Raw genomic sequence first — 26,680 nt, 5'->3', positions numbered from 1 at the left:
GTATACGTCAAAAATACCGGCCTTATCGAGCTAAAATATCCATTTTTCACAGTTACTTTTCTATAATAGTTAATTTAAAAAAGTAAACTTTTTCAAATGCTGCTTTGAATCATTCCCCACAAGTTATAATAAAACTTGCCTTTAGGCTAAGAAGCTGATAAACTCGTACTACAAAGTTTTAAAAATAAAAATGTTTAAATATTTTTGTACATTAATTTATTGAAGTTTAATAATCAAAGGTAAATTCTGACAATTCTAATTGTATTAATTTCAGGATTTTTCGATTTATCTATTGTTCAGGCTTATAAAAAACTTTGTATTACTAAATTATTAAATAAATGAAATATGGATTTTGGAAACGATTAATACATGTTTGTCAAGAGACACGTTTCAGACCCCAAAAATGGTAATGTGAACGCAGTATGACGCTACTTGATTTTTTACCAAACCCAGAGTTACACAGGGTGCCTCCGTTATTCATAGTTTGTATTAAATATAAATCTGGCAACACTACAGCTGATAATTGAAGAACCTTTTGCCTAAAGCTTATCAAGTCAGTTTAGCCTCAACTTTTGTTGATGTCAGACTTCTACGCGCCGGTCGCTTATCTGTTTTGTTCTCGTTAGCTATTTTGGTTGACATTACGAAAAAAAAAACAAACTCCTTCGTTTATAAACGGTTGTTTCCAAATATCGTTATCAAAACAAAAACAAGTGCAGTGTTATTCCAAAACTTCATTATTAAAAGGAAAACAAAAACAAACCAGTGCAGTGTTTATTATAAAATTGCAATCCTAAAAAACTTTTCCACCGATCATGGTGGGAAATGAAAAGAAAAAAGAACCGCCCAACATTCATGATGTTAGGAAAAAAGAACAAAATGCTGAAATGCCTGAGAGCAAAAAATTCAAAAGTGTCACAACAAACTACACAACACAATCTCCATCTAATATAAAGATAAATTACAATTTTAATATGTATGAAAATTCCCAGATTCTATACCCGGAAAATCATCCAGGCCCTTTTTATATAATTCTCCAAACTAAAAATGAAATTAGCTCCAGTCGGAGAAACTGTGAACTCCACCTATTTGAAAAATTGGAAAAATTAAACATTCCAAATAGCTTCCAATCCAAGCATGTTGGTCTAAACACCTTCAGACTGGAATTTAGAAAATCAAATGAAGCAAATGACTTCGTCAACAACAAGAAACTGCTGAGTCTGGAAATGAAAACATTCATTCCGGATCGTTTTGTCCAAAAATTCTATATAATTAAAAATGTTCCCACATCCTGGTCGGGTGAGAAAATAATTAATGAAATCAACAGGAAGAATATTTTTAAATGCGTCTCTGTATACCGATATATAAATAAAAATGATGAAGGTATAGAATATCCAAGTGGGACAATTAAGATTGGTTGTATTCACAATGAAGTGATTCGAAAAGTGGACATGTTTGGAACATTTGCTACAGTGAACTTGTATGTACCCCCTCTCCGTCTTTGCAAAAACTGTGGAAGATTGGGTCATATTGCAACTCGATGTCGGTCAAAAAAGAGATGTTTACTATGTGGAAATTTTATCCCATGCGAAAAAAACTGTAAAGAAATAAAATGTAAAGATTGTCTAATGACAACCCAATGCGCTGCTCCTTGTATAACACCAAGATGCATTCTCTGTAATCAATCAGACCATTCAGCCAACGATTCAACAAAGTGTAAAAAATGGGAAGTGGAAAAATCAGTAAGAACAATTATGGCCTTATCAAATAAATCCCGCAAAGAATGCCTGCAATCTCATCAAAGCACGAACTACTTTGAAATTCTTGGAGAAGAGGAATATGCCAAAAATTTTCCTGAAATTACTACCAAAAAACATCAAAACTCCAATATTGTCTCCAATTCCATAAATGAGGAAATCAACAAAAGAATTACCAAGTTGAAATATAATAAAGTTGCTAGACTCTCACCAGCGAGAATAAATCCGGTTGCCACACCAGTGACAATTACTCCCACCAGACCCACATACGAATACCAAAACTTTTCTACTGTCTCTGATTTTGAAAAAGTAGTTACGCTATTCAATACTAAAATGACTGCAGTTCTTGAATCAATCAAATGCTCGGAGGGGCTAAATATTCTACAGAATTTCCAAGAAGCTATCAAAAGTGTACCATCTACAAGTAAAATTAAAACACATAATCTTAAAAATAATAATACATCTGTGAATGATTATTCTACAATATAACATTCAAAGCTTACCAAAAAATAAATTATTTTTAGACTATCATCTAAACAAATTAAATGTTGATGTGTGCATTCTTAGTGAAATTTTTAATTATGAAGACAAAGACACTAAAACGTGCCTTAACAACTACAATATTATAACTAAGAAACGCCATGATAATTTTGGAGGTGTTGCTATACTTAGTAAAAAAAGTATAAAAATTAAAAAAATACAATTTTCTAGTTCACTGGATATTCTGATTTGTGAAACAAAAAACCTAAACACAAATTTAATATTTGTTTCAGTATACTTCCCTCATTCAATTAGCACTAATACCTTAAAAATTGAATTGGAAAAACTATTTTTCTTTTTAGAATACAAGCAAAATGTTTTCATACTAGGTGATTTCAATGCCCGGTCAAAAGCTTTCGGAGACACTTTTGACTCATCCCGAGGTAATGCAATCAAAATGATTTTTAACCAATCAATTTTTCGATGCTTAAATGATGGCAGTGTCACCTTTAGGAAGAATATAAATGACCACTCTCATGGTTCAGTTCTCGACCTTTCATTCACAAACACGAACATGCCTACTTCATGGTCAGTATTAAAAAACTATATTGGTGGTAGTCATCACTACCCCATAGAAATCAAAATTATGAGTAATAAATTAAAAAAAACAAAATTTCTGGCAAAAAACTTACTATTGGAAAATATTAAAAAAATTACAATACCGAACAACATGCGGGATATCCAAAATTGCTTTAAGTCTGAAATTAAGAAATCAACGTTCACTTTAATTAAAAACAGAGTACCCAAAAAGTGGTGGAATAAAGAAGTAGATAAACTATACAGACTAAAACAAGCAGCTCAAAAAACTTTTGATCTCAAAAAAGACAATATAAATGCCTCAAAACTACACCAAGCAATAAAAAATTTTCAAAATGCAGCCAAGAGGGCTAAAAAACAATCTTTCTGTGATAAAGTTGAAAAGCTCAACAATAAACCTGACTCAAAGTCACTTTTTAAATTTATTAGAGGATGTAAGGAGTCACAAGAAACGTCAACAAGCTCCAAATGGTGTGAAGAGAATAACATGGAATTCCTAAACCACATGAAACTTCAAGTTCCGGATAACACATTTGCTACTCCAAGAACGCACTTTGCTATATCACATGATTTTTCACTGGATGAACTAGTCCACGTCTTGAAAGGCAAAACTACCCCCTCAGCCGCTGGTCTAGATGGTATTACTTATGAAATGATCCATCAACTATCATTGGTATGTAAAAAAAGACTGCTTGAAGCTCTCAATAACTCTTGGAGATCATGCGAGATTAGTGATAATTTGAGAAAAATCAAAATAGTACCAGTACCAAAAAAAGGTAAGGATCTTGATATCTATACAAATTTTCGACCAATAGCTCTCATCTCGGTACTCATCAAAATTACAAATCTAATGGTAAAAGAACGCTTAAATACATTCATTAATCTAAACCACATATTGCCAAATAGGTCATACGCTTACAGGAAAAATATGTCGGCTTCACACTGCATTAACGACCTAATTCACACTATGAATCTCCAAAAAGAAAAGGGAAGAAAAGTTGTACTGGTTACAATGGACGTTAGCAATGCTTATGAGCGGGTTAATATCAGTGTACTGCAATCTATACTACTTGAATTAAACTTCCCTAACCAAATAATAGCATGGATAATGTCATTCCTTTGCAAAAGAATATTAGTTATGGGAAACAATCAAATAGAAATTTTTAATGGCATCCCACAAGGCAGTTGTCTGAGCCCATTATTATTTAATATCTACACGTTGGGTCTCCATGGCGTAGAAGATGAGAATACGCACGTCTTTCAATTTGCGGATGACTTCATAATCCTCACTCATAGTCATGACTTTGATGATGCTATTAAAAAACTGCAAAATAAAGTAATCAGTTTTGCTTCGCTTTTAAAAGACTTAAATCTCAAAATAAACATAGAGAAAACATCTACAATGTATGTGGCTAAAGGTGCAAGAAAAGTTCCACTAATATCTCTCGCTGGTCAACTGATAAAACCGGTTACAAGTATAAAATTCCTTGGTAGAAATATCAAAAACAGTCTGTCTCTAAAAGAACATTATGATGAAGTCATAAATTCCTGCAGCTTTTCTCTCAAGGCCATAAGAATGATAACAACTCTGAATTGTGGTATACACCCCTACGTTGCCAATAACATAACAAAATCCATTATATTCTCCAAGACAGAATATCTCAACTCCTCCATGGCGCATATGCCAACATACCTAAACAAAAAAATTACTAGTTTTCAATATCAGATTCTACGTAGGAATCTTGGTCTAACTCGAACAACACCCACGCATGTAATCTATGCTTTAGCTGGAACCTTACCTCCCAAACAAAGAACGCAACTCATTGCTGCTAAAGAACTTATAAAACTAAAAACCTTTAATCTATCTTTATACCAATATATCACCTCCTCGTCTTCTAATACAAGCTTGGGTATGGTTTATCACAAATTCAAATATATTTTTGATAATATTGTAACAAATGAGAACAAAAGACCCTCATATAAAATAAAAGTCCTGCTAAATTTGTTTGATGGAAACAAAAACAATACTAACAAAGAATGTATAATTGCTATATATCGTCAGTCTATAAATGATTTCAAAACAATGGGTTATTCCATTTGGGCCACGGATGCATCGATCGGCGCACAGTCCTCAGGATGTGCGGTTTGCAACATCTCGACAAATCAAAATTTTCTTTTTTCCATACCACACAAGGTTTCCTCTCTCACTGGTGAACTACATGCTATTGACAAAGCGATTGATCTAATATTAGAGGAAGGAATACGCAATGCTGTTATCTTCACTGATAGCAAAAATGCATGTTTGCTTATAAGCAACAATTCGGCTCACAACTATTTAGTCAACAACATACTGGAAAAAATCAACAACTCATATATTTCGACTGTTACCTTTATATGGACACCCTCGCATGTTGGGATCACACCAAATGAAACCGCAGATTATTATGCCAAATATGCTGTTAGCGCCGGCTGCCCAATCTCCACCGCCTTATCAATAAGAGATGCACAATGTAAAATTCAGGAATCACTCTGGAATGAATGGTCTGATGATTACAAGGAAGCAGTTCTACACAAAGGCACATACTTCAAACTGTTCTTCCATGAACCTCCGAAGACCCAATGGTTCAAAAATGTAACAATGGCTCCCACCGACATTAAGACGATTAATAGACTATTAACTGGCCATACTTATTGCAAAAAATTCTTACATCGTATTGGCATAGCTCCATCAAACTTATGTGACACCTGTAATGTGGTAGAAGATGAGCATCATTTAATTTTTAGCTGTATAAAATTTGAACAAAATCGACCAAATTTTGAAATTTTCAAGCATTTCAACAACTTACCTGACCTCCTTCAAAAACGGAACATGGCGGATATTGCAGAATTAGTTGACTTCATCAAACACAATAAAATTTCGCTATAAAGCTCGCCATTTTTTCTCAAATGTCAAACAAATCACGCAATGTAATAACGACCTACAATTCAAATCATGGAGATTTATACTAAGACATAGACCCTAAACATTGGCATGTCTCTCATCAAGTCCTGGTATATGAGCACTATGTGACTCTACCAACACACACTGACGTGGAACTAAAACCAAAAAAAAAAAAAAAAAAAAAAAAAAAAAAAAGCTTATCAAGTGAAATTGCGGTAGCAAAACTAAAATAAAGGAAAAAGAATTTACATCTGACTTACATGGAGCAGGTAGCAGACGGTTTAATTGAAACTACAACAAAACTAACAGAGCTCTGTCTGGAAGATGTACAATCGAGACACCGTAAACAACGCAAAGAACTTCAAGCGAAAATTCAGGAACTAAAGAAGAATGCTCCTAAATCGGACAAAAAGAAACGAAAAGAGGTACTGGAACAAATAGCCAAGTTAGAAGCTGATTTAGATGCACGACAAGCTGAAGAATTGAAAAAGGCTGAAGCTGAAATCAACGCTAACGAATCATCCCATACAAATGACGATCTAAAAGCTATTAAGAATAACCATAATCATGCGGCAGGCTCCGAAAATGAGGATGACGATGTTGTCGCCACGAAACAACCTCAAAGAGTGTCAAAAGCCCAAAAGCGTAGGGATAAAAAGGCGCTGGAAGCTCGCAAAAGAGACGAAGAAATCAAATCTGCTGGCCAAGAAAACCACACAAAAATATTTGAAATGCGTAAATTGCTTACGAAACTAAAAGATCGTCAGCTATCCTTGCATGATATACCATCAGATGGTGACTGTCTTTATAATGCTGTTCGCCATCAACTCGTGCAACATGGTCTGGGTAATCATAATGTTCAAGAATTACGATATGAAACTGCCAATTACATACATGCTAACAAAGAAAATCTCATACCATATATGACGAATCCAGACACCGGTGATTTACTTACCGATACAGAATTCGAAAAATATTGTGATGATGTTCGCAATACTCCAGCTTGGGGAGGCCAAATAGAGTTGAAAGCATTAGCTTCAATACTTAAGGTACCCATAGAAGTTCTACAAGCAGACGGATCGCCCACCATTCAGGGAGCAGAATTTGGTGGCGCACCGCTAGTGATAACATATCACCGTCATATGTATAGCTTAGGAGAGCATTATAATTCTACCGTACCGCTTGAAGAAGGTGGTGAATCAGATTTTGAAAAACAGGAGATGTAACTGAATGCTGTATTTAGCATGAGGAGAAGAGCTGAAACATAAATCTAATGCATTTACCGAAACTCAAAAACAAATTTAAAAGCAAAACATTTGATAGTAATTTTATCCAAATAAAACCAAATTTAAATGATGGTACATTTTATATAGTACCAATGGAAAAATCGTTTGATTTCAGGTTATTTTGCAATGAAAGGAATCGTTTTGTAACAGATTGGGGAAAATAAGGTGACAATTATCAAGTGTACGATTTCACTACGGCTCTAGCACATCCAATAATTTTTGACTAATATTAACAGTTGCTGTTACTTAGAAACGGACGTTGGCAGATTTTCTACTATCCACTAGACCTATTTTCATTTTTTTTTTCTATTTCATTAAAAGAATATAATTGTCTAACATAAAGTATCGTGGTGGTTCCTTTTGTTGATCTTCAGATATAGTTTACTGGGTCCAGCAAATATCATTACAAATTTTTGATTAGATTCTGTAGATAACTCCTTAGTGTTGTGACAACTTGCAGAATCTGTGTCAGTTTTAATGCAGTTGCTTTTAGCCACCGCTTTAGTTGACCGGAATTCTCTACTAGAGGCTCTACGACTAATTTTAAGATATTTGTTTGATGTTAGGAAACCAAACAAACGAATGTAAAATTTTCACTCGCGTACGAATTGATTTTTTTTTTTTTTTTTTTTTTTTATTTCAACATATATGTAACAAAGTCTATGAGACCCTAAAAACGTTACAAGAATGAGAGCAATAGCATTACTACTCCAATAAAAAATAAAAAGCTCTTAAAACTAAATTATGTAGTATAAAAAAAAAATAAAAATAAAATTAAAACTAAATATAAATAAATAAAAAATATGCATTGAACAAAGAATTACATAAAGCAAAAACAATAAACATTAAACAAAATAAAAATTTTTGCCAGCTCCACCTATTAATCGACACCTGCACCTTCGCCATAAAAGACTAACGCACTTTCATCGTACTAACAAAGTCCTTGTTGTTATTTAGCCGATTACTTCCAAGTTTACCTAATTATAGATTTCTTTCTTTCTTTATCCCCAAAAGCAACGAGGGCAAATTCCATTCACTGCAATGATAGTTTTCAGGCATATATCTTCCCATAAAAATTAAAGGCTTTTGTAAATGTTTTACTTATTATTTAATTTACTAGTATTCTACTATATAATTTCTTATCTAAATGTAAGTATTTATGCATATTCATGTTTATGTATACAAGGACACAATTTTGCGTTTCTACCAAAACAAATAATATTACATAAATGTTTAACAAATCATATATGTAACTATATTCCATCAATATATTTGTGTATTAAAGTAGTAAATTCAAGTTAAACAGAGTAGTAGAGATTCAGGCATTTTCCTGTGTTTACAATTTCATGTCATGATATTTTATGTTCATAAAAATACTGATTCCAGTAATGTATACAATTATTCGGTGATTTCATCAACTCATGCTAAGCTCAATGCTCTACAGACATTGCCAATAATTAAAAAAATACCGTTAACAGTTTAATAAAATGAAAAATGAGATGAAAAATAAAATTTTAAAAATATATAAAAAAATAATGTAACCATTTAGTAGTGTAGAAGTAGTAGTAATTTCTTATCTAATATAAAATACCCTAAAATTACAAGTCCTTTGCTTTGCACTTTATTAGTCAGGCAAATCAATGCTAATAATAGGTACCACTGGCTTCATACTATCATTTTTAGATTTTTTACTGTGCTTGCTGTGTTTATCACCACTCAAATGGGCAGTACTCGATGATGACGATGTCGACGAAGACGAACCCAAAGGTTGTGTTTGTTGGGCATTGCTGTTGTCAGAATGGTAGGAAATATTGCCGTATTCTTGTAGGAAAGGCATGGCGGACAACAAAAATTGACTAAAAGACTTACGGATACCAAACCACCATTTATTACCGCCCTTTGCACTAAAACTAAGGACAATCAATGCAAAGATCGATGCCAATAATGGAGAGAATATCACAATGTAGGGAAACTTTATTTCGCCCTCGAGTTTATCGCAGATTACAACCTGTATTGAATTTTTGTTGATTATTTCTTGACTTCAATTAAAAAACAAAGTATACATTACCTGAAAGAACAGCAATGGTAAAACGGTGCAAACATTACCCACTGCTGCATTCAATGCTGCCTTTTTTTGTTGCAATGATATTTCCGGTGTTCTCATCATTATTCCACAAAATATAATATTGTAGAGTACACCTGGCAATTATACGCAAAATTAAAACAAAAACGGACTACGTACTTCAACAATCGATGTGATACTTACTCACTAAACTTAAGCATATCACTATCCACATGGGAACAAATACCACTTCCCAATTCCATGTTACAAATTGATCCAATTTCAAAGGAAGCGATACAAATTGTAAAGCATTGACTGCCAAAAATAATTCCAATTCGAATGATCTATCATGTTTAACAGACCAAACACACGCTCCGACACTAGCCACAGATCCAAATATGAGAGGAATAAATACTAGGACCCATAAATGACGCTTTGAGGTTAAATTGTCACAGGCAAGCAATTCAAACATTAACAATATCAGGTGTAGAGATAAAGATATCAACATTGCCTTAAACTGTGTGTAGGAATCGCCTTCTAGTCTATAAAGAGTGAAAAAATAATAAAGAAAAATTAGAATTATGAAATAACCAGCTCAATTTAAAAAATTTTAGGACCGCCGTAATCTAAAGTAATATGCCCCTAAAATTCGTTTGCTTAATAAATTCGCCATCTACGAATGCAGTATAAGATTCTGGTCCCCAGAGTCGTATAGATTATATAGAGTTTACGGAAATATGTAAGGTGGTTTCTTATTAAAACAAACACTTTGGAGTTCAAATGTATGTATGTTTCATTGATCAGCACCCATATTAGATGAGGAAAATATAGATTTAACTGCTCTGCTATCTCTTTGGATCGCCAGTTTATGGCGATTCACTTTTTCGCCCACACAGCAACTGGTAAATTCACCAGATGCCAATCCGTAGGAGTCTTTCTTTTGGGCTAAGGTAAAGATAAAATATAACGAAACCCGAAGCACGAAAATAGGCCAAATACATATCATCCTTAAGCCTAGTACTGAGATCACGTTTTCGCACAAAAACTGTTATATTCCATATAAAAACAGTTAGCGCGGAATAAATACGAAATCTTTGTTTTGAGCATTTTAAAGACATATTTATACAACCCAGGGTTTTTCGCACGAAAAAATAGGCTGGCATATTATTTCGCATAAATAAGTTAAGAGACCCTATGCGTTTGAGACCCTATAGGGTATATTTACGGAGATAGATGAAGATATTCGTTTTTCGCAGAAACGAACTTAGTACTAAGCATTAAGAGAAAGAGCAAGATTTCGCAAGGAAGACATTTCCAAGCTTGGTCTCAGAAATATAAGAAAAAGATAGGAGAAACGTTAAAGATGAAGTTTCTTGGTTACCTATTCTACATTAAGCAGCAAAAACAGATGGTTTTCATCTGTGTGGGGATGTCAATAAATAAAGGTTTATAAAACAAAATTTAAATTATTATAAGGAATAACTCGATTACGGAATACTACTGACCTCAGTTATATGAAGCCGCCTTAAACTTTTTAATCTTCAACCCTAGGCATATTGGCGTCCATTATTTCAGGCTCACTTAAGACTATTCGGACCATTGTGGTAGGAAACCGTTTGGTTTTGTGCACATTTTTTCAAAGATTGTGAGTTTGCCTGACTATTCCATCGCCATAAATGGTGGAATAACAATTTCTAAATATATGTCCCTTTGTAGGTTCATTAACCATGGAACATTAACCATGGAAGCGTACAATGCATGAAAACTCACTATAAAGAGTATTTTGATAGCATTTATAAATACAAATCACATGAAGTTATCAATCACATAGCTGGATGATGTTCGTCTTTGTGTTACTCGTACAGTTATATTCAATAGACCCAACCAGTGACCTATTACTGTGATCTTTTACACAGGGCCAAAATACGTTTCACGCATAAGGGCAAAAACCAAGGCTACAATTGAAGACTTCATATTGGGGAAGACATGCCCAATTTGGGAAGGAAACGTTAAAAAAATAGATTTGCCTGATATATCACATTCACTAATAAAAACAGATGGTTTTCTTTACACCACATATATGACCCTTAAGCGTACATACCTATAATGAGGATATCGACACCAAACTATAGAACCGACAGTAGCTCCCAAAACTGCAATCGTTTTCCATATCCATAAAGGCATGAAAACCAAGAACCAAGGCCAATCGACGTAACCATCTAAACGCAATGCAAATAAAGTTACAAATGTAAACAGACTGCAATGCACAATGAATTTGCTGTAAATAGAAAATGTTATGTATACGTAGACTTTTTATTTAAATTCTTCGAGAAAAACATATACCTGGGATTAAAATCTCGAAAAAGTGATTGTAGGTTCATTTTTCCCCAATGTCAGGCACAACAAAGGGATGTAATGGGCTGTTTTCCACCAGTTGCTCAAAAATTGTTTAAAAGATTAATGGAGAGTGTTTGTTCAATTCCAATGCCTATATATTTTGTGTTGATATGATTTCAATTGATTCAAGACAGCGTTGCCATGTGTTTTATATAAAAATCCCCAAAAAGTCGTCCAAATAAAAGTCAAAGAGCATCCTGCAAATAAGAGGCAGTTTTGTGCTCTGAAAATGAGAAAATAGCAGCAAATTTCTCATATCCGAAACGAATGCTTTCGTTCGACTAGAATGCCCAAAACAGCTGAATTTATAAAGGAAAATCAGCTGTTTTTGGCATATCAGTCGAACGAAAGCGTTCGTTTCGTATGTGAGAAATTATAAATGTCAAGAGAAATTGCTTTTCCCGTATATATCTTTCTAAAGCTCTCAGCTCTGTACAGAAAAAGAAGTAAAAAGAGCTATAATAAATATTCATTCTCATACTACGTTAACACTAGGCTCGAAATTAGCTTTTTTACGTTTGTAATATCGAGTCTGTATGTAAAGTTGATTTGTAAAGGTTGAATTACACACCATGCGTCAATCCGTGCGTTGATGGAAGGGTTGAATTTTTTCTGTTTGCGACAGTCTATTCGAGCTTTTGATTTCAAAGAGAAATGTCAACTCTTCAATTATCGGACGCATAGTACGCATTGAACGCATGGTATGTAATTCTTGCTTAAATCTCAAAACAGAGCGATTTCCAGCATACAATGAACGTCATATTACACAAACCCAAATTCTATTTTTTATTTGCTTATTGAATATAATGCGTCTTACAGACTATAAGTTTTTTCGTACGAAATGTATGTATTTGTAAAGAATCTTACAATGTGTCCAATCGATACGACAATTCATTGATGACTAAATAATCGGTAAATGTGCTGCGATACTGCTGCATGTTTATGGGATCGATAACACATTTACCGATTATTTAGTCATCGCCGACAAGTCGTATCGATCCGACACACTGTAAGATTCTTTACAAACACCGACATTCCGTTCGGAATAACTGATAGTCTGTAAAGCGCATAAGTAGACCACACATTTGGTGTCATTGAAGAAAAGGTTGGAGAACACTTTCATCGGCAAATTAGTCAGCTGTTTGAGAGATGCCACTGTACCATTTATTATTTTTTGATAAGGAAATTTTAGCTTTGGCAACTCTGTTTAATGTCAACTTTTTTCACTGTTTATTTACAAACACACGTGCGACGTTGCTTTTTAACGCAAAGAATTATAAGCTTAGACATTAAAAAAATATTTGCTTGAAAATGAAGGTAAAGATGATAAGCCGTAATCCGGACGAATATGTCCGAGAAACCAAACATGAGCATCACAAACGTAAGTCGTATGTCTTTCTAACATAGACTGATACTAATATAAATACGTCGTTTTCATTAGTACCCCGAAATTATGACCCTTCATTGCATCCCATGGAATCGGCACGAGAATATGTTCGTGCTCTAAATGCTACAAAACTAGAAAGAGTATTTGCAAAACCGTTTGTTGGAAATCTTAGTGGTCACCGTGATGGTGTCTCATGTTTTGGCAAACATCCGAAAAAATTATCCACACTAACATCGGGCGCATATGATGGAGAAGTCCGTGTTTGGGATTTGGCAAATCGCGAGAGTGTACGTAGTTTCGTTGCACATGAAGGTTTTGTGCGTGGCATATGCTACGATGTAACGGGAGAGCGTTTCTTCACAGTGGGTGATGATAAAACGATTAAGGTGTGGAATTCCACAAGTCCAGACGTCGGTGAGGAAGAGGAACCAATTAACACAATTTTAAGTCGTACAATCATAACAGGAATTTCTCATCATCGCAAAGAGCCAAAGTATGCTACATGTGGAGAAATTTGTTCCATTTGGGATGAAAGTCGAAATGACCCATTGAAGAATTTGAAATGGGGTGTCGATACATTACATGCGGTAGCCTTTAATCCGGTTGAAACATCTATCTTGGCATGTTGCGGCAGTGATCGATCTATTATTTTGTATGACCAACGTCAAGCCAATCCATTGAGAAAAATGGTTATGACTATGAAGAGCAATAAACTAGCTTGGAATCCAATGGAGGCATTTAATTTCACAGTAGCAAATGAGGATTGCAAGTAAGTAACATAATAAATAATTTATGTTTAGTTACCATAATTAAATTTACATTTCTAGCCTCTACACATTCGACACTCGCCAACTGAAGAATCCAATAAAGATCCACTTTGATCACGTATCCGCAGTTACTGATGTAGATTATTCACCCACTGGTAAAGAATTCGTATCTGGAAGTTACGACAAAACAATACGCATTTACAATGTACATCAAAGTCACTCACGTGATATTTACCATACCAAACGTATGCAACATGTCGTTTGTGTGGCCTGGTCATACGACAATCGATATGTTTTCACCGGTTCGGATGAAATGAATATTCGCATGTGGAAGGCTAAAGCTTCAGAAAAATTGGGCGTTGTACGTCCACGTGAACGTGTAGCCTTTAACTATCAAGAAGCTCTAAAGGAGAAATATGCAGCACATCCACAAATTAAACGAATAGCAAGACATCGACAAGTACCACGTCATGTACTCAATTCACAGAAGAAAATGCGTGCGGTTAAGGATAAGGAATTACGCAAAGAGGCCAATGTTCGAAATCATTCGAAACCAGGTTCGGTGCCATTTGTGGCCGAGAAGAAAAAGGCTGTACTGAAGGAGGAAGTTTAGATGTAAGCAAACCAAGAATTGTTTAAAATATATTTTGAACCAATTTTATGATATAAGATGTTTTCTAGTGGTACTATATAAATTTGATAAAAAAAAATCCATTGCGTTTCGTTTTTGATTACTGACTAAGAAATTTGTGTATTTACATGCTGAAGATATAAAAATGCAGAGTAGATTTCTTTTCAAAAAATCGAAAAGTCGAAAAAAATCTGTAAGTGGCATGTAGTAAATTAGTATTGAGTTGTAAATTTGATTAACTCTATATTCACCCACGTAGCTTGGCATCCATCCACTATGTATTTAAAATATGAATATTAAGGTGTTCATGATTTAGATATAAACTTTTCAGCGCATAAAATTGTATTTTACGATAATTCCCAATCCCTTGTTTTCTAGCTTGCATAGCCCTCCTATTCATTATAATATTCTCATAGTTAAAATCCTTGAACAATATTTGAAGTCGGCTTAATTTGGATATTATATAAAGGACGATTTTTTAGCAATTAGCCTTTTGACAACACTGGTTTAAATAGCTGGCGTACGTTTCGTCTTCCGTTTCTTTGTCAAACATTTTAGGTTTTGGTCTATAATTCGAATTAATTTTTAATTTAATTTTTATTTGAATTTATTGAATTTTCAAGTTTCACATACAACAAGATATTAATAATCTTATAATTACAGTATGTGAGTCAAGTTGAATGCTAGTTAACAAGATGATAATAAACAAGGAATAAAAAATAAAAAATAATTATAAAAATAATAATAACAGACAAAATAAATATTTAATTAAAATAAAACAATTGATACAAAATTTATGGGCAAAAACCGAAAAAGTAAATAAATGAAAGTAAAAACAAAAAAAAAATAATATTTATAATAATAAAAATTATTGGATTTTGTTACCAAAATAGACGATTGGAAAGTTGGCCGAAGATCCACTTTTTTATCGAAAAATTGTATTCAGCGATGAAGCTCATTCTTGGGTCAATGGGTACGTAAATAAGTAGAATTGTCGATTTTGGAGAGAATTTGGTGCGGTTTATTGGCTGGTGGTGTCATTGGACTGTAATTCTTCAATGATTATGCGAATCATAACTGTGAATAGCGAGCAATACCGTTCGATTACATCCGCCGTTTTTTACACAAAATGGAAGAGATTAGCTTGCATGCCATTGGATTTCAACAAGACAGTGACACATGCCACACAGCACGCATAACAATGGAGTTACTGCGAAAGTAATTTGGCGAACATTTTATTTCACGTTCGGGACCGGTCAAATCGCCACCTAGATCGTGCGATTTAACGCTCATGAATTTTATGTATTTGTTTTCCTATAGCTCTTAAGAAATAATGGGGAATAGCCCAAAGCAAATTTTCACAAAGTTTGTATTCCTTAAAATGGATTATTAAAGAAAAGTAATCGTGAAAAATGACGATTTTAGCGGCTAAACACGAACTTAATACCCACATTTTAGGACGAATGCCTATTAAAAAGGAAAAATTGTTTAGAATTTCATATTTTCTACACGGTTTTTTGCTACGATCCCAAAGTATATTTATGTACAGGGAGATTCCCCAAAGAAGTCAAGAAGTGGTTAAGGGTAAATATTCTGTTTGCGGAGAACTTGTAACTGCTGATTGATTTCTATTGCAGTGATACTGTATTTGCTTTTGCACCAACAAGCGGAATCTATGGAACGTCGTTTGAATTAATAACTATTATTAAAACGAGGAATACATAGGCGCAGGATAACAAAAACTCCAAAAGTTACAAAACAAAATTGATAGCAAAAACAGTTAACAAAAAATAAATTGCAAAGAAGATATTTGCCGATATCTGCCGTTAATTTTAACTGAAACATTTTCAGGAGTAAGTTCCTAGTTTACATACGATACAAAATGGCAAGGTATGGAAGCGAATTCTAAAAAACAGTATTGCAATACCAAGACATAGGGCAAGTTGAACAAACGAGACCACTTCGTTATATGTCTGGCTACCCATTTTAACATGGAAAACAATATTATACAATCAACACCAAAAAATTGTACTCAAATTTTATCATTGCCGTATCATAGCCACAAAAAAAAAACAATAATTCAGCTACTGTAATCCAAATTACATATATTTTGGATCCTTCGTAAAAGCCTCACAATTTCTGTATCATTTTTCTTTTAAAAGAACTTGTTTCCATAATCTGGATAAACAAATTACAATCATTTCAGAAAATGTCGGAAATTTTTATTTTATTTTTGGCGCAATTTTGTATATGGGCATACTTTCGATTCAAAATCCCTGAACCATACATTTTTCCTTTCAATTTCTCTAATACCTCATACACATTAGGCTCGAAATCTATTAAAAGATGATTTTAAATCCCTTATTTATAAAGCAAATGACTGTTGAAATCTAGTTAAAGTGTATTTTGGAAGTGTAATGTGAATGAGGTAGAATAAAAATTAATTTGTTTTTTATTTGTGCTCATAGTACTAAGTAATATACAATACATAGATATATAATATGTAACATGTATATATTAATACCTATAATATAACTGAAATTAATATATAATGGAAAACGTAGAAATAACTAACATAAAACGAAAGAGTATTACCAGAAAAAAGTAAAAATTTTTGGAAAATGTTAAAATAAAATACATTTTGTACTCTTTACATTTTACGTAACATTTTTAGTAGTTTAATAAGAATTTGTCAGGGCAACATCACTCGCATTAACTATCGTAGCTATATGTTGAACTTCAGGTGACGTATTAAAGCCAAATCCATCACAGTGAGTGTAACACATTTGCGATGTAATGATAATATATAGGCATCCTCGAAAACTTGTGTTAGAAACATTTCGGTTGCTTCGTGCAGAGCTTCAAGAGCTTTTAAAGTATAGCATGTCACATCTTGGCTTAAATCAACAGTAATCTCACGCACAACCCTTGCAAATGCTGCCTTCGGTATTTGTAATGCTATAAGGAAAAGTAAAAATAAAATATGTATTTTAAAAAAATTAAATATTTTCTTAATAGCCCATTTACATTAGGATCGAAATCTACTAAAACTAGATTTGTATTCCCTTTCTTATAAGACAAATGACAGTTGAAATATAGTTAAAGTAGATTTTGTAAGTGTAATATATAAAAATTAAAACAGTAATGGAATCGAATAGAACAGATTATGCTCATTGGTGATCTGAACTATGCAGAGAAATTGCTTACTCAGATGTCGCTGCAGATCACAGTTTCCGCTACAGGCGTTTGCAAGGATAATTTGACCAATTATTTACTAATATCCACATGCTCAGTCGATTAGAACAGGAAACCTGCGAAGCATTTATCGACCGATTACATGAAATAACACGCAGAAGTATAGGAGTATTGTTTGTTGCCTTTTTTCTAAAAATTTTCCTGGAATTCATGCAAAACCCCAAAAGTTTGGAGTGTTCTCTGACACCTTATTTCTCTTTAATAACATGAGTAGATTAAAAATTCAGGAAAAAGAAACTAAGAGCTATTTGTGGGAAAAATGTTTAATACTGTTTTTAATCCCTGCCACCAACATAAATGTTATTGTCGGGATGATGTTCCAAAGATCGTTACCCAATTATCTTTAATTGTGAGCAAATATGTTTTGAATTATTCTAGATTTATTTAAACAATATGTCACCTGTAGAGTTTTGCAGTTTTCTCATTTCGCGCAAATCGGCAAGTTGCCTTTGGCGAGGAGTTTTGCTCTTACGGCGACCTGCACCTGCTGCTGGACGATTGTTAACTTGTTTGGTAAACTCCAATTCGTTGCGTTCTCTTGCATCTCGACTCGTTGACGGTTGGTCATTATTGTTTGTGTTTCTATTCCTTGGCGCCAAATGTCTATATGTTCTTTGTGGAGCGAAACTATTATCATCTTCGCCCAACGATTTTTTAGCAATCTTTCGAGTATGTTTTGGAACCATTTCCTATTTGTTTCATTCAGATTTTTTTAACTAAATACGCGTCCTTTTTTCAAAATACAAACAATCCGGAGCGACTTTAATTAACAGTTTATCTACGATATGGCAAGGCTATACCCTAATTCACAATAGAATTATAGCACGCTTGATAGCGGGTCGGTTAATGCGCCGTCCAGACTATAAGTTATTCCGGACGGATTGTTTTTGTTTGAAAAGAATCTTAAAAAGTGGCCAATCGATACGAATTGGCGGCGATGACTAAATAATCGACAAAGGTGTTATCGATCCCATAAACAAGTAGCAATATCTTCGAGCATAACTTTTAGTGTAGCCAACTTTTGGGATATGTGCGACACGTACACTGTCATCCGGATAAAACTTATAATCTGGACTGCGCATAACGCAATCAGCAAATATAATGATCTTACAAATTCATTACAATACACAATGCTCATATTATTGACAACAAAAATTTTAAATACACTCAGGAAAAAAATAGATTAACTTAGCTTGAAACCACTCGCCTTTAATATATTTTCAAATTATTTGCGAATTACTTCCATATCGCCAGAATGTCGACGGAATCTTAGAAAATGTATAGAAAATTATTGGAGAAAACTTTGACCAATAATGACAATAAGTTTATCCGGACGGAATGAGTGTCTGTGTTTGCAATGTGTCTTATGCGCTTTACAGATTATCAGTTATTCCGGACGGAATGTCGGTGTTTGTAAAAAATCTTACAGTGTGTCGGATCGATACGACTTGTCGGCGATGACTAAATAATCGGTAAATATGTTATCGATCCCATAAACATGCAGCAGTATCGATTATGCCTTCGGACTTAACTTATAATTTGCACAATATATGGGATATGTTCGACACGAGCTCTGTCGTCCGGAATAACTGATAGTCTGTAAAGCGCATTATGCGCTTTACAGATTATCACTTATTCCGGACGACAGTGCTCGTCTCGAACATATTCCATATATTGTGCACATTATAACCCTGCCAGCATTTCAAAGTTCCATTTCATCCTCATCGCTACCATAGACTCGTAAATGTCACCACAACCATCGCGAACTGTGATGGGGGAAGCATATCAAAAAGTACAAAATGTACATGAAAGTATTTTGCCATCACTACTGTTAGAAGAGCCATTTTATTTTTTGTGAAACGCCAAGCGCAACCAGCTTGTTATATTTTATTTAAATAAAAACGAAAACAAAGTTCTGAAAACATAGATATTACGCTTAAAATTGTGAAAGGTATATGGTGAACAATTTTCGACTTTCCAAATAGAATAGAGTGATCGTTTTTCAAATATTTTTCCTGGCACGCTGTCTCCATCGAAAATAAACAAACTGGCCGATAGACGCTGCAATATGTAACTTGCTACTTAAAACTCAACATCATTATTTTATTAATGCAAAAAATTATGTTAAATGTGATGAGATAAACCGAAAATGCACTTTTCTAATAGTTTGCAGGGGTTCTTATTGGCGTCCGAAGGCATAATCGATACTGCTGAATGTTTATGGGATCGATAACATATTTACCGATTATTTAGTCACCGCCGACAAGTCGTATCGAACCGACACACTGTAAGATTCTTTACAAACACCGACATTCCGTTGTTTAATAAAATTAATAAACATCTAAACAATCGTGTTTTACTTGACCACAATGATTCTTCTACAACTATCTCAAAATGCACCTTTTCTGATAGGGGCTCTTATTTGCGTCGTTCTAAATTTATCTAAAAAGGCACCTAATAATTGCACTCATGCGATACTTTTTTGTAGTAACTTGGCATGGTACAACTTCTTAATAGTGAATGCACTTTTGCGTGGAGTTTTGGATGTCGTATACGACAGTTTTCAACGTGGTGGGGATTCTCAGAAATGCCGCCAAATTCAAAATATGTTGGCAGGGTTACTATATTAAAGAATAACCGTCAGGGCTACTTGACATATCGGTCATATTGTGAACGTAGTATTGCAAATCTAGTGGAATCAATCGAGATTTCAGTGGAAATCTACTTTGATGAGATTTTGGGCATAGTGTGAACGCAAATTACGTTTTCCTCACATCATTACCTCGCTCATAAACAATCACTACCTATGTTGCAACACCTCACAAATCTTTAACACAATTCACAATAGTACTGTATAATTCACAAATCCTGTCTGCAGGATTCTCATTCTGTACAAGAAAATTTTAAGACAAGTTTCTTATAAGAAAAACTCTTAATTACTGAAATTGTGGGAAAAAATTGAAAGTCTATTGCAAACAAAATTTCGTCAAATACGTAGCACAGCGAAAATTTTTAAAATTGCTAGGTCTCATAGTCCTTGGTTGAAGAGCCAGTCGGTATTACCAGAAACTGGGCGAGATTTCCTAATGAAAATGAATAATTTGGTGAGTATATAGCAGAAAAAAGCAATAAGTGGAGAAATGTTGATTGAATTGGTCTTCGCAGGATCACGTTAAAAATTTTTATCCAGACAATTATAAATTGGATCTATCGGAAACTATGAAAGCAGCACTCTCAAAGGGAGTCGTGCCGGGTTCAGGGGCAGGTCATAGTGGTCACAATGTTGGTGTTCCAGATATAGGATCTGGAAACCCGAATATATCTGGATCGGGCTATGTAACGGAAAAATTGTACATGTTACTGCAATTATATCTACAAAATAAAGGATGGAATCCAAGTGCAGAACTTTTGCAGTGTTTTTCCGATTTAAAGGACAATGCTTTGTTACCCAGTGCAGGATATTTGCAGTAAGTATCGTGGCTCTGGAAATTAGGTTTTTTATAATACAATTTATTTACATAAAACAATTCATTAAAGAGTTTTGGCAAATCGTATGACACTTGATTCTCAAGGACGTTTGGTATTGCGAGAAAATGGTAAAATAATACTACCTTTCGAACATTTTGCCAATGCTGTTATGTTAAAACATATGTCCGGACCACATGGCCTTCATCTTAGTGTGGATGCTACGGTACGCGCTGTCTTGGAATCTTATACCATAGGTAGAGAAAATTTTGGAATGGAAAAGGAGTTTATAATAGAAGTGGTACAATCGTGTCCCAGTCCTGCTTGCCGTTATTATAAAAATCATGTTGGTATTGCACCCTTACCATTTATGGAACAACAATTTCCAGAATTTCTACATCATCTTCCACCACCTCCACCACCACATGGTCATGTGCCTGGCTCTGGCGGTGGTGGAGGAACTCTCAGCGGCCCAAGTTCCGCCGGAAGTAATAGCTCTGCAACTAGTAGTTCTGCCGGAGGTGGAGGTGAAGTAGATTTATCATCAAAGTCCTCACACTCTTCGCATCCATCACATCCAAAAGTTGCACCACAACAATTGCTGACTAAACAACAACAGAATCAATTATCTCAGATCGCAGCAGCCAAGCAACACCAATTAACCCTACTGCAACAACAAAACCGTGCATTGGCTCAGCAAAGTTTTGAAAAATTCAATAGTCTCTCCGCCCTAGAAAAACAAAGGGTCTTGTCTCAACTTGATCCTAAACATTTTGATCCCTCCACAATGGCAGTTGTTGCTGCTAATCTCCAAATGCAGGGTCTTATGCAATCACAGGCAGCATCTGGGCAACAACATTCTGGACCATCGACACAACCATCATCCTCTTCTGGAGGCAGTGCTATGGGTAATCCAAATCAAGGAGTTCCTATGTCAGGTCATCATAGCATTCATCATCAATTGCCTCCACCACCACAATCTCCAACCATGATTCACAGTAGCCGTCATGATATCATACCTACAGCATCTTCGTCTTCCTCATCATCAGTTTCGACATCATCCTCTTCTACAGCTCATATGGTTGAAACAATGGTACAGAAAAGTGTGGAAACTTTACGGTAAGTAGTGAAAATCTTTATATAATAAATCTAAACTTTATAAACCACCGTAGAGTGGGAAGGATAGTTCAAAGATAATACTGATTAGAGGGAACAGGCGACATATTCTATGTACATATGTAGTCCAAGCTTCCACTCGAGAGAGTTTTGGGGTCTGGAATAGTCCTTGGGCTTAACGTGGTGTAAATACTGCAGGATCGAATGTATGTGCCCAACACCATATGCCCAATTGGCTACTGTAAATCTCTCAAGGAGATGTTCCGATAAGTACTTACGAATATTTCTTCATATTGTGTTTTAACTCGAGTTAACTTTTATAATTACATTATTAGGTTTGAACTCTATCACCTTGTTATTAAAAAATTCAGAAGTAAATGCTATTAGGCAATTATGAAACCCTAGACGCAAGATTACTAATTATTCCCAAATCCTACGAGTTATATTAGGTTAGGTTAGTTGGCAGCCCGATGTATCAGATTCACTTAGACTATTCAGTCCATTGTGATACTATATTGGTGAACTTCTCCCTTATCACTGAGTGCTGCCCGATTCCATGTTAAGCTCAATGACAAGGGGCCTCCTTTTTATAGCCGAGTTCGAACGGCGTTCCACATTGCAGTGAAACCACTTAGAGAAGCTTTGAAACCCTCAGAAATGTCACCAGCATTACTGAGTTGGGATAATCCGCCGTTGAAAAACTTTTTGGTGTTCGGTCGAAGCAGGAATCGAACCCACGACCTTGTGTATGCAAGGTGGGCATGCTAACCATTGCACCACGGTGGCTACCGAGCTACGAGTTACATTAGATTCCTAAATTAGATTATAATACTAATTTAGTATATGTTTCTATCTTTAAAATACAGCTCAAATCTTGAAACATTGGAGTCGAATAAGGATCTCTTAGCATTGCATAATGGAGCATGGTCCAACAATCAAGATTTAAATATGCGTGATAATTTACCAGTTGGCCAGGATAAAATAGTTCGAGTATTTGCTGAACTCATGCGTAATATGGCAAGAATGAAGACATATATAAGACCATCAATGTGTAAACCCTATGGAAAACAAAGTGAATCTTTGCAGAAAAGTAAAAACAAAATTATAATGAAATTTTTTATGCTATTTATTACAATAATTCTTTATCTCTTTTAAGCCCTAATGGATACCATACAAATTGTTCAGACTTTACGTAATTATTTACCACCACCGCATATACAGGTATCATCGTGGAAAAGTGAGAGTGAGGGTTCATCTAACTTAGCGGGAGTTAGTGGTCCTGGAGGTATGGTTGGAAATCCAACTAGCGGAAATGTTATGTCTAGCATAGGAGTTGGAGGCAATGGTGGTCCATCATCTATGATGGGGAACTTGTCGACAAATCGTATAGAGAACTTAGGCAATTAATTTATATTAAAAAAACAACATTTAATTCTGAACATGCACACCCCGAAAAATTCCAGGTAAGTTTTAAATTTAAGATCTTTGGAAAAGAAACTAAGATGATGTTGGTATGGCGAAAGTCCGAAGAAAATGCTAAAGCCATATGAATAACAATATGCCCCAACGAAAATAAATTCCCATATCCTTTTTTTTCTTCATTGGAAATGGCAAGTAGCAATTCTTTAAACTATACTCTATGCATAAAAATGTTGACCAATAACAATGTCAACAAGAATGAATGTGTGTACGTTTTTTTGTATTAACCACATTATATTGCAAAATCCATCATAACTTCGAATATGGGTTTTTAAAACCATTAAAAACTAAATAATTGTGCAATTTTATATACATATATAAATTTTATGAAATTAATTAAATTGAATAAGAATATAGATAAGCATATTTTTTTATTAAAAATACCCCATACTCTAGTAATTTGATTTTTTTTACATTAATTTTTTAGTGTGCCATTATTTTAAGAATTTATTATTTAATAAGTTTTTTTTTTTATTTCATTTCAAATTTTGATGAAAAGCTATGTAAAGTCAGTCCCAAAATAGACTGTCTTAATAAGCATTGATGCTGTTAATTGCAATATTGTGTGCTAACTTGTATAATAGAGCCAGAATGAATGCAAATTCTTTTGTACGAAATCGAACTAATATTCGGTCGAAGGCGAAACTGGATATATATATTTTTTTTTAAATTTCTCTCGATAGTCCTATTGACTGAATTTCGCTTCGGCTATATATACTGCAGAGTGATAAAAATGGGGATATCCAGATTTTCTAGGTTAAAAAAAAAAAAAAAAATCCGGATTGTTTTGCAAAATCGTGGATGTTATTCGTTTAAACAAACTACCCCATAGCGGTTCAACCGGGTCCAATGCAGTAAGATATAAACTGGTCCACAGGTTTTTGTCTGTAGGATTTGATCACTGTAGTTGTACAATAGATTTCGACTAGAGTGAAAACCGGGTTTTAAAACCCGGACATTTCCAAAACCGGTGGACGGTATCTTTTGAAAAAAATTAAAAAAATTATTGTTTTTATGAAAACCGATTGAGACGGTTATGCCGGTCTCAACAGGTTTTCATAAAAACACTTAATTTTCAGGAAATTCTAGTTTATTGTCACAAAAAAATCAGAGAACGAAACATAATTCAATTATTTATTAAAAGTTGGACACAATTGTTTTTAATTCAAATGTACGTTGCATCCCCAGCAAAAAAAAAGCGTCGCCAAAAAAGTAGATAAAATGTTCTTTTTGGATCCGGAAGTGGTGCCAAATTGACGCAGAAGCGATGAATTTAACATGGGCTTGTCATAGGACGGACGTCCAACATTTCAACAGCCGCTGCACTGAATTTGCGGGTTATAAAAAAATTGACTCAAATGAACTTCCTGTGCAGTTAAAATAAAGAACATCTTTGGGAGAGCATTTTTGGAAGTTCTTTCAAAGTTATGCCTTGAGAAGAACATCCAAATTTTTTTTTGGAAGTGTTTTCGTTGCAGTTTAATAAAATACCCAGATATATTTGGCATTAAATTAAAAACCGAAAACCGCTTATTGTGGCTTTTGAAAACACCGGTACTATCGGTCCACCGAAGATTTTGATTACTCTAATTTCGAATTTTTTGCAGAATCCACACTACTACTCAGCCGAAATGCTGATATTCGGTCGAAGACGAATCATTTTTCGCTTAATTTCTTTTGATTGTATTGCAAAACTGATCGTCAGATAGGCTACATGCCCTCCATTATCGATTTTAAAGTCAGAGCTTTATTTACTCTTTTATCGACTATTGCAGTCCAGTTTTTATACGATTTCTTAGAAATTTTAATCTTATTTGCCCAATATTTGGGTTTGGATGATTGTGCAAAAAAAAAAACAAAAATAAACTGACTGACACAGAGGAGTCAATTTTATTTCCTAAGCATCTGAAGTTTATAATACTGATCAGATTTTCTTGTAAATTTAGAGATTTAAAATGCCCTCTAAAATACAAGCAAACCTGGCTTTAAGAGAATTTCTATATATGTTAACTTCAGATGAAACTTTTGAAACCTTACCATTTGAACCCAAGTTTTCGGCCCGGCCGAATCTATAATATTTAGGTATTAGTAGAAATTGGAAAAATTCAGATTTAGGAAAAATGTTATATTGAATAGATTTTGTACATTCGTTTTTTCAATTCATTTTATCCAATTTAAAATTCTAGGATTTGAACGTTAAGTTACATTTCTATAAAACTAGCACATTCAAACATTGGGCTGCACATTACTACTGAACAGACTGATTTTTTTGTATTTTATGTTGCCTACATATATTTATGATTTCTTTTTATAATTATACAAACACATATACCATGTTCCTTAACTTAACACAAAATAAGAAAATGTTCAAAAATGAAACAAAAAAGTCTTCTAAAAAATTTCGCTTCGAATAAAAATCAATTTTTTTTTTATTTTTTAATTTATTTATTTCATATTTTTTTTGCTTTATTATTACAAAAAGAAAACAAAATCCAAATCTGTGATATTTGAAGAATATTCAGTTGCAACTTTTATGACTTGAACTTTTTTGAAACTGTTTTATTTTTATAATAGATTAGGCCAGAACTTCATAGAACGCAATTAGATTTTACTATAATACAAGGAGCAATGTTTTGCAAATTCTATAAATTTATAAGTTTCTGTTTTTTCATTTATTTTCTTGTTATATTTTAATTTAATAATATCTTAATTTTTTTCTGTTATCTGCATTTAACCTAGATTGCATTATTTTTATTTTACAAAAATGGAAAAAAGAAACAATATTAAACTAAAATCATATCAAATAATTTTAATCTATAGATGATAACAAATTTTTAAGTGTATTAATATATATTATAGGCTTAAATCAAAAATATAATATCACATCAATATTAATTACTATGCATAAATAAGATAAATTTTATAAATAAAAATTGATCATTCATTACAAATTATGCTTTTAGAAAGTAATCTAATAATTTGTCGCCAATAATTCTAAGATGAACTAAACACATTTTTTTTCCACGTACGTTTTTTTTAACATTGGATTGAAAAAGAAAA

General features: G+C 33.8%; 6 protein-coding genes across 6 annotated transcripts; 4 read left to right on the top strand and 2 right to left on the bottom strand.

The window, feature by feature from the left end:
• The first annotated feature begins 2,967 nt into the window (after positions 1–2,967).
• Positions 2,968–5,684, top strand: LOC142231168 (uncharacterized). The gene is made up of 3 exons (XM_075301786.1): positions 2,968–4,785; positions 4,897–5,620; positions 5,665–5,684. Exons 1-3 carry the CDS (start codon positions 2,968–2,970, stop codon positions 5,682–5,684), a joined length of 2,562 nt encoding a protein of 853 aa, XP_075157901.1.
• Positions 5,685–6,031: 347 nt separating this feature from the next.
• LOC142228625 (deubiquitinase OTUD6B) lies at positions 6,032–7,162 on the top strand. Its single transcript, XM_075299120.1, has one exon. The coding sequence runs from the start codon at positions 6,036–6,038 to the stop codon at positions 6,999–7,001; it is 966 nt and encodes a 321-aa protein (XP_075155235.1). The 5' UTR covers positions 6,032–6,035; the 3' UTR covers positions 7,002–7,162.
• A 983-nt stretch (positions 7,163–8,145) lies between these two features.
• On the bottom strand, positions 8,146–11,646 carry LOC142229610 (transmembrane protein 185B). The gene is made up of 5 exons (XM_075300187.1): positions 11,467–11,646; positions 11,225–11,401; positions 9,328–9,665; positions 9,130–9,260; positions 8,146–9,069 (listed from the first exon to the last, which is right to left on the bottom strand). Exons 1-5 carry the CDS (start codon positions 11,502–11,504, stop codon positions 8,686–8,688), a joined length of 1,068 nt encoding a protein of 355 aa, XP_075156302.1. The 5' UTR covers positions 11,505–11,646; the 3' UTR covers positions 8,146–8,685.
• Positions 11,647–12,739: 1,093 nt separating this feature from the next.
• On the top strand, positions 12,740–14,345 carry LOC142229372 (DDB1- and CUL4-associated factor 13). The gene is made up of 3 exons (XM_075299924.1): positions 12,740–12,901; positions 12,962–13,676; positions 13,735–14,345. Exons 1-3 carry the CDS (start codon positions 12,832–12,834, stop codon positions 14,285–14,287), a joined length of 1,338 nt encoding a protein of 445 aa, XP_075156039.1. The 5' UTR covers positions 12,740–12,831; the 3' UTR covers positions 14,288–14,345.
• A 2,431-nt stretch (positions 14,346–16,776) lies between these two features.
• LOC142229373 (histone H3-like centromeric protein A) lies at positions 16,777–18,349 on the bottom strand. Its single transcript, XM_075299925.1, has 2 exons — positions 17,961–18,349; positions 16,777–17,263 (listed from the first exon to the last, which is right to left on the bottom strand). The coding sequence occupies exons 1-2, from the start codon at positions 18,244–18,246 to the stop codon at positions 17,031–17,033; spliced, it is 519 nt and encodes a 172-aa protein (XP_075156040.1). The 5' UTR covers positions 18,247–18,349; the 3' UTR covers positions 16,777–17,030.
• Positions 18,350–20,429: 2,080 nt separating this feature from the next.
• LOC142228213 (uncharacterized) lies at positions 20,430–24,871 on the top strand. The gene is made up of 5 exons (XM_075298580.1): positions 20,430–20,664; positions 20,726–21,027; positions 21,098–22,144; positions 23,008–23,231; positions 23,298–24,871. Exons 1-5 carry the CDS (start codon positions 20,647–20,649, stop codon positions 23,546–23,548), a joined length of 1,842 nt encoding a protein of 613 aa, XP_075154695.1. The 5' UTR covers positions 20,430–20,646; the 3' UTR covers positions 23,549–24,871.
• The last annotated feature ends 1,809 nt before the right edge of the window (positions 24,872–26,680 follow it).

Source organism: Haematobia irritans, chromosome 3 (genome assembly GCF_050003625.1).
Source record: "Haematobia irritans isolate KBUSLIRL chromosome 3, ASM5000362v1, whole genome shotgun sequence".
In the NCBI taxonomy this organism is placed as follows: domain Eukaryota; kingdom Metazoa; phylum Arthropoda; class Insecta; order Diptera; family Muscidae; genus Haematobia; species Haematobia irritans.
Note: the sequence above shows the minus strand (reverse complement) of the source record. Positions and strands in the feature narration are given on the sequence as shown.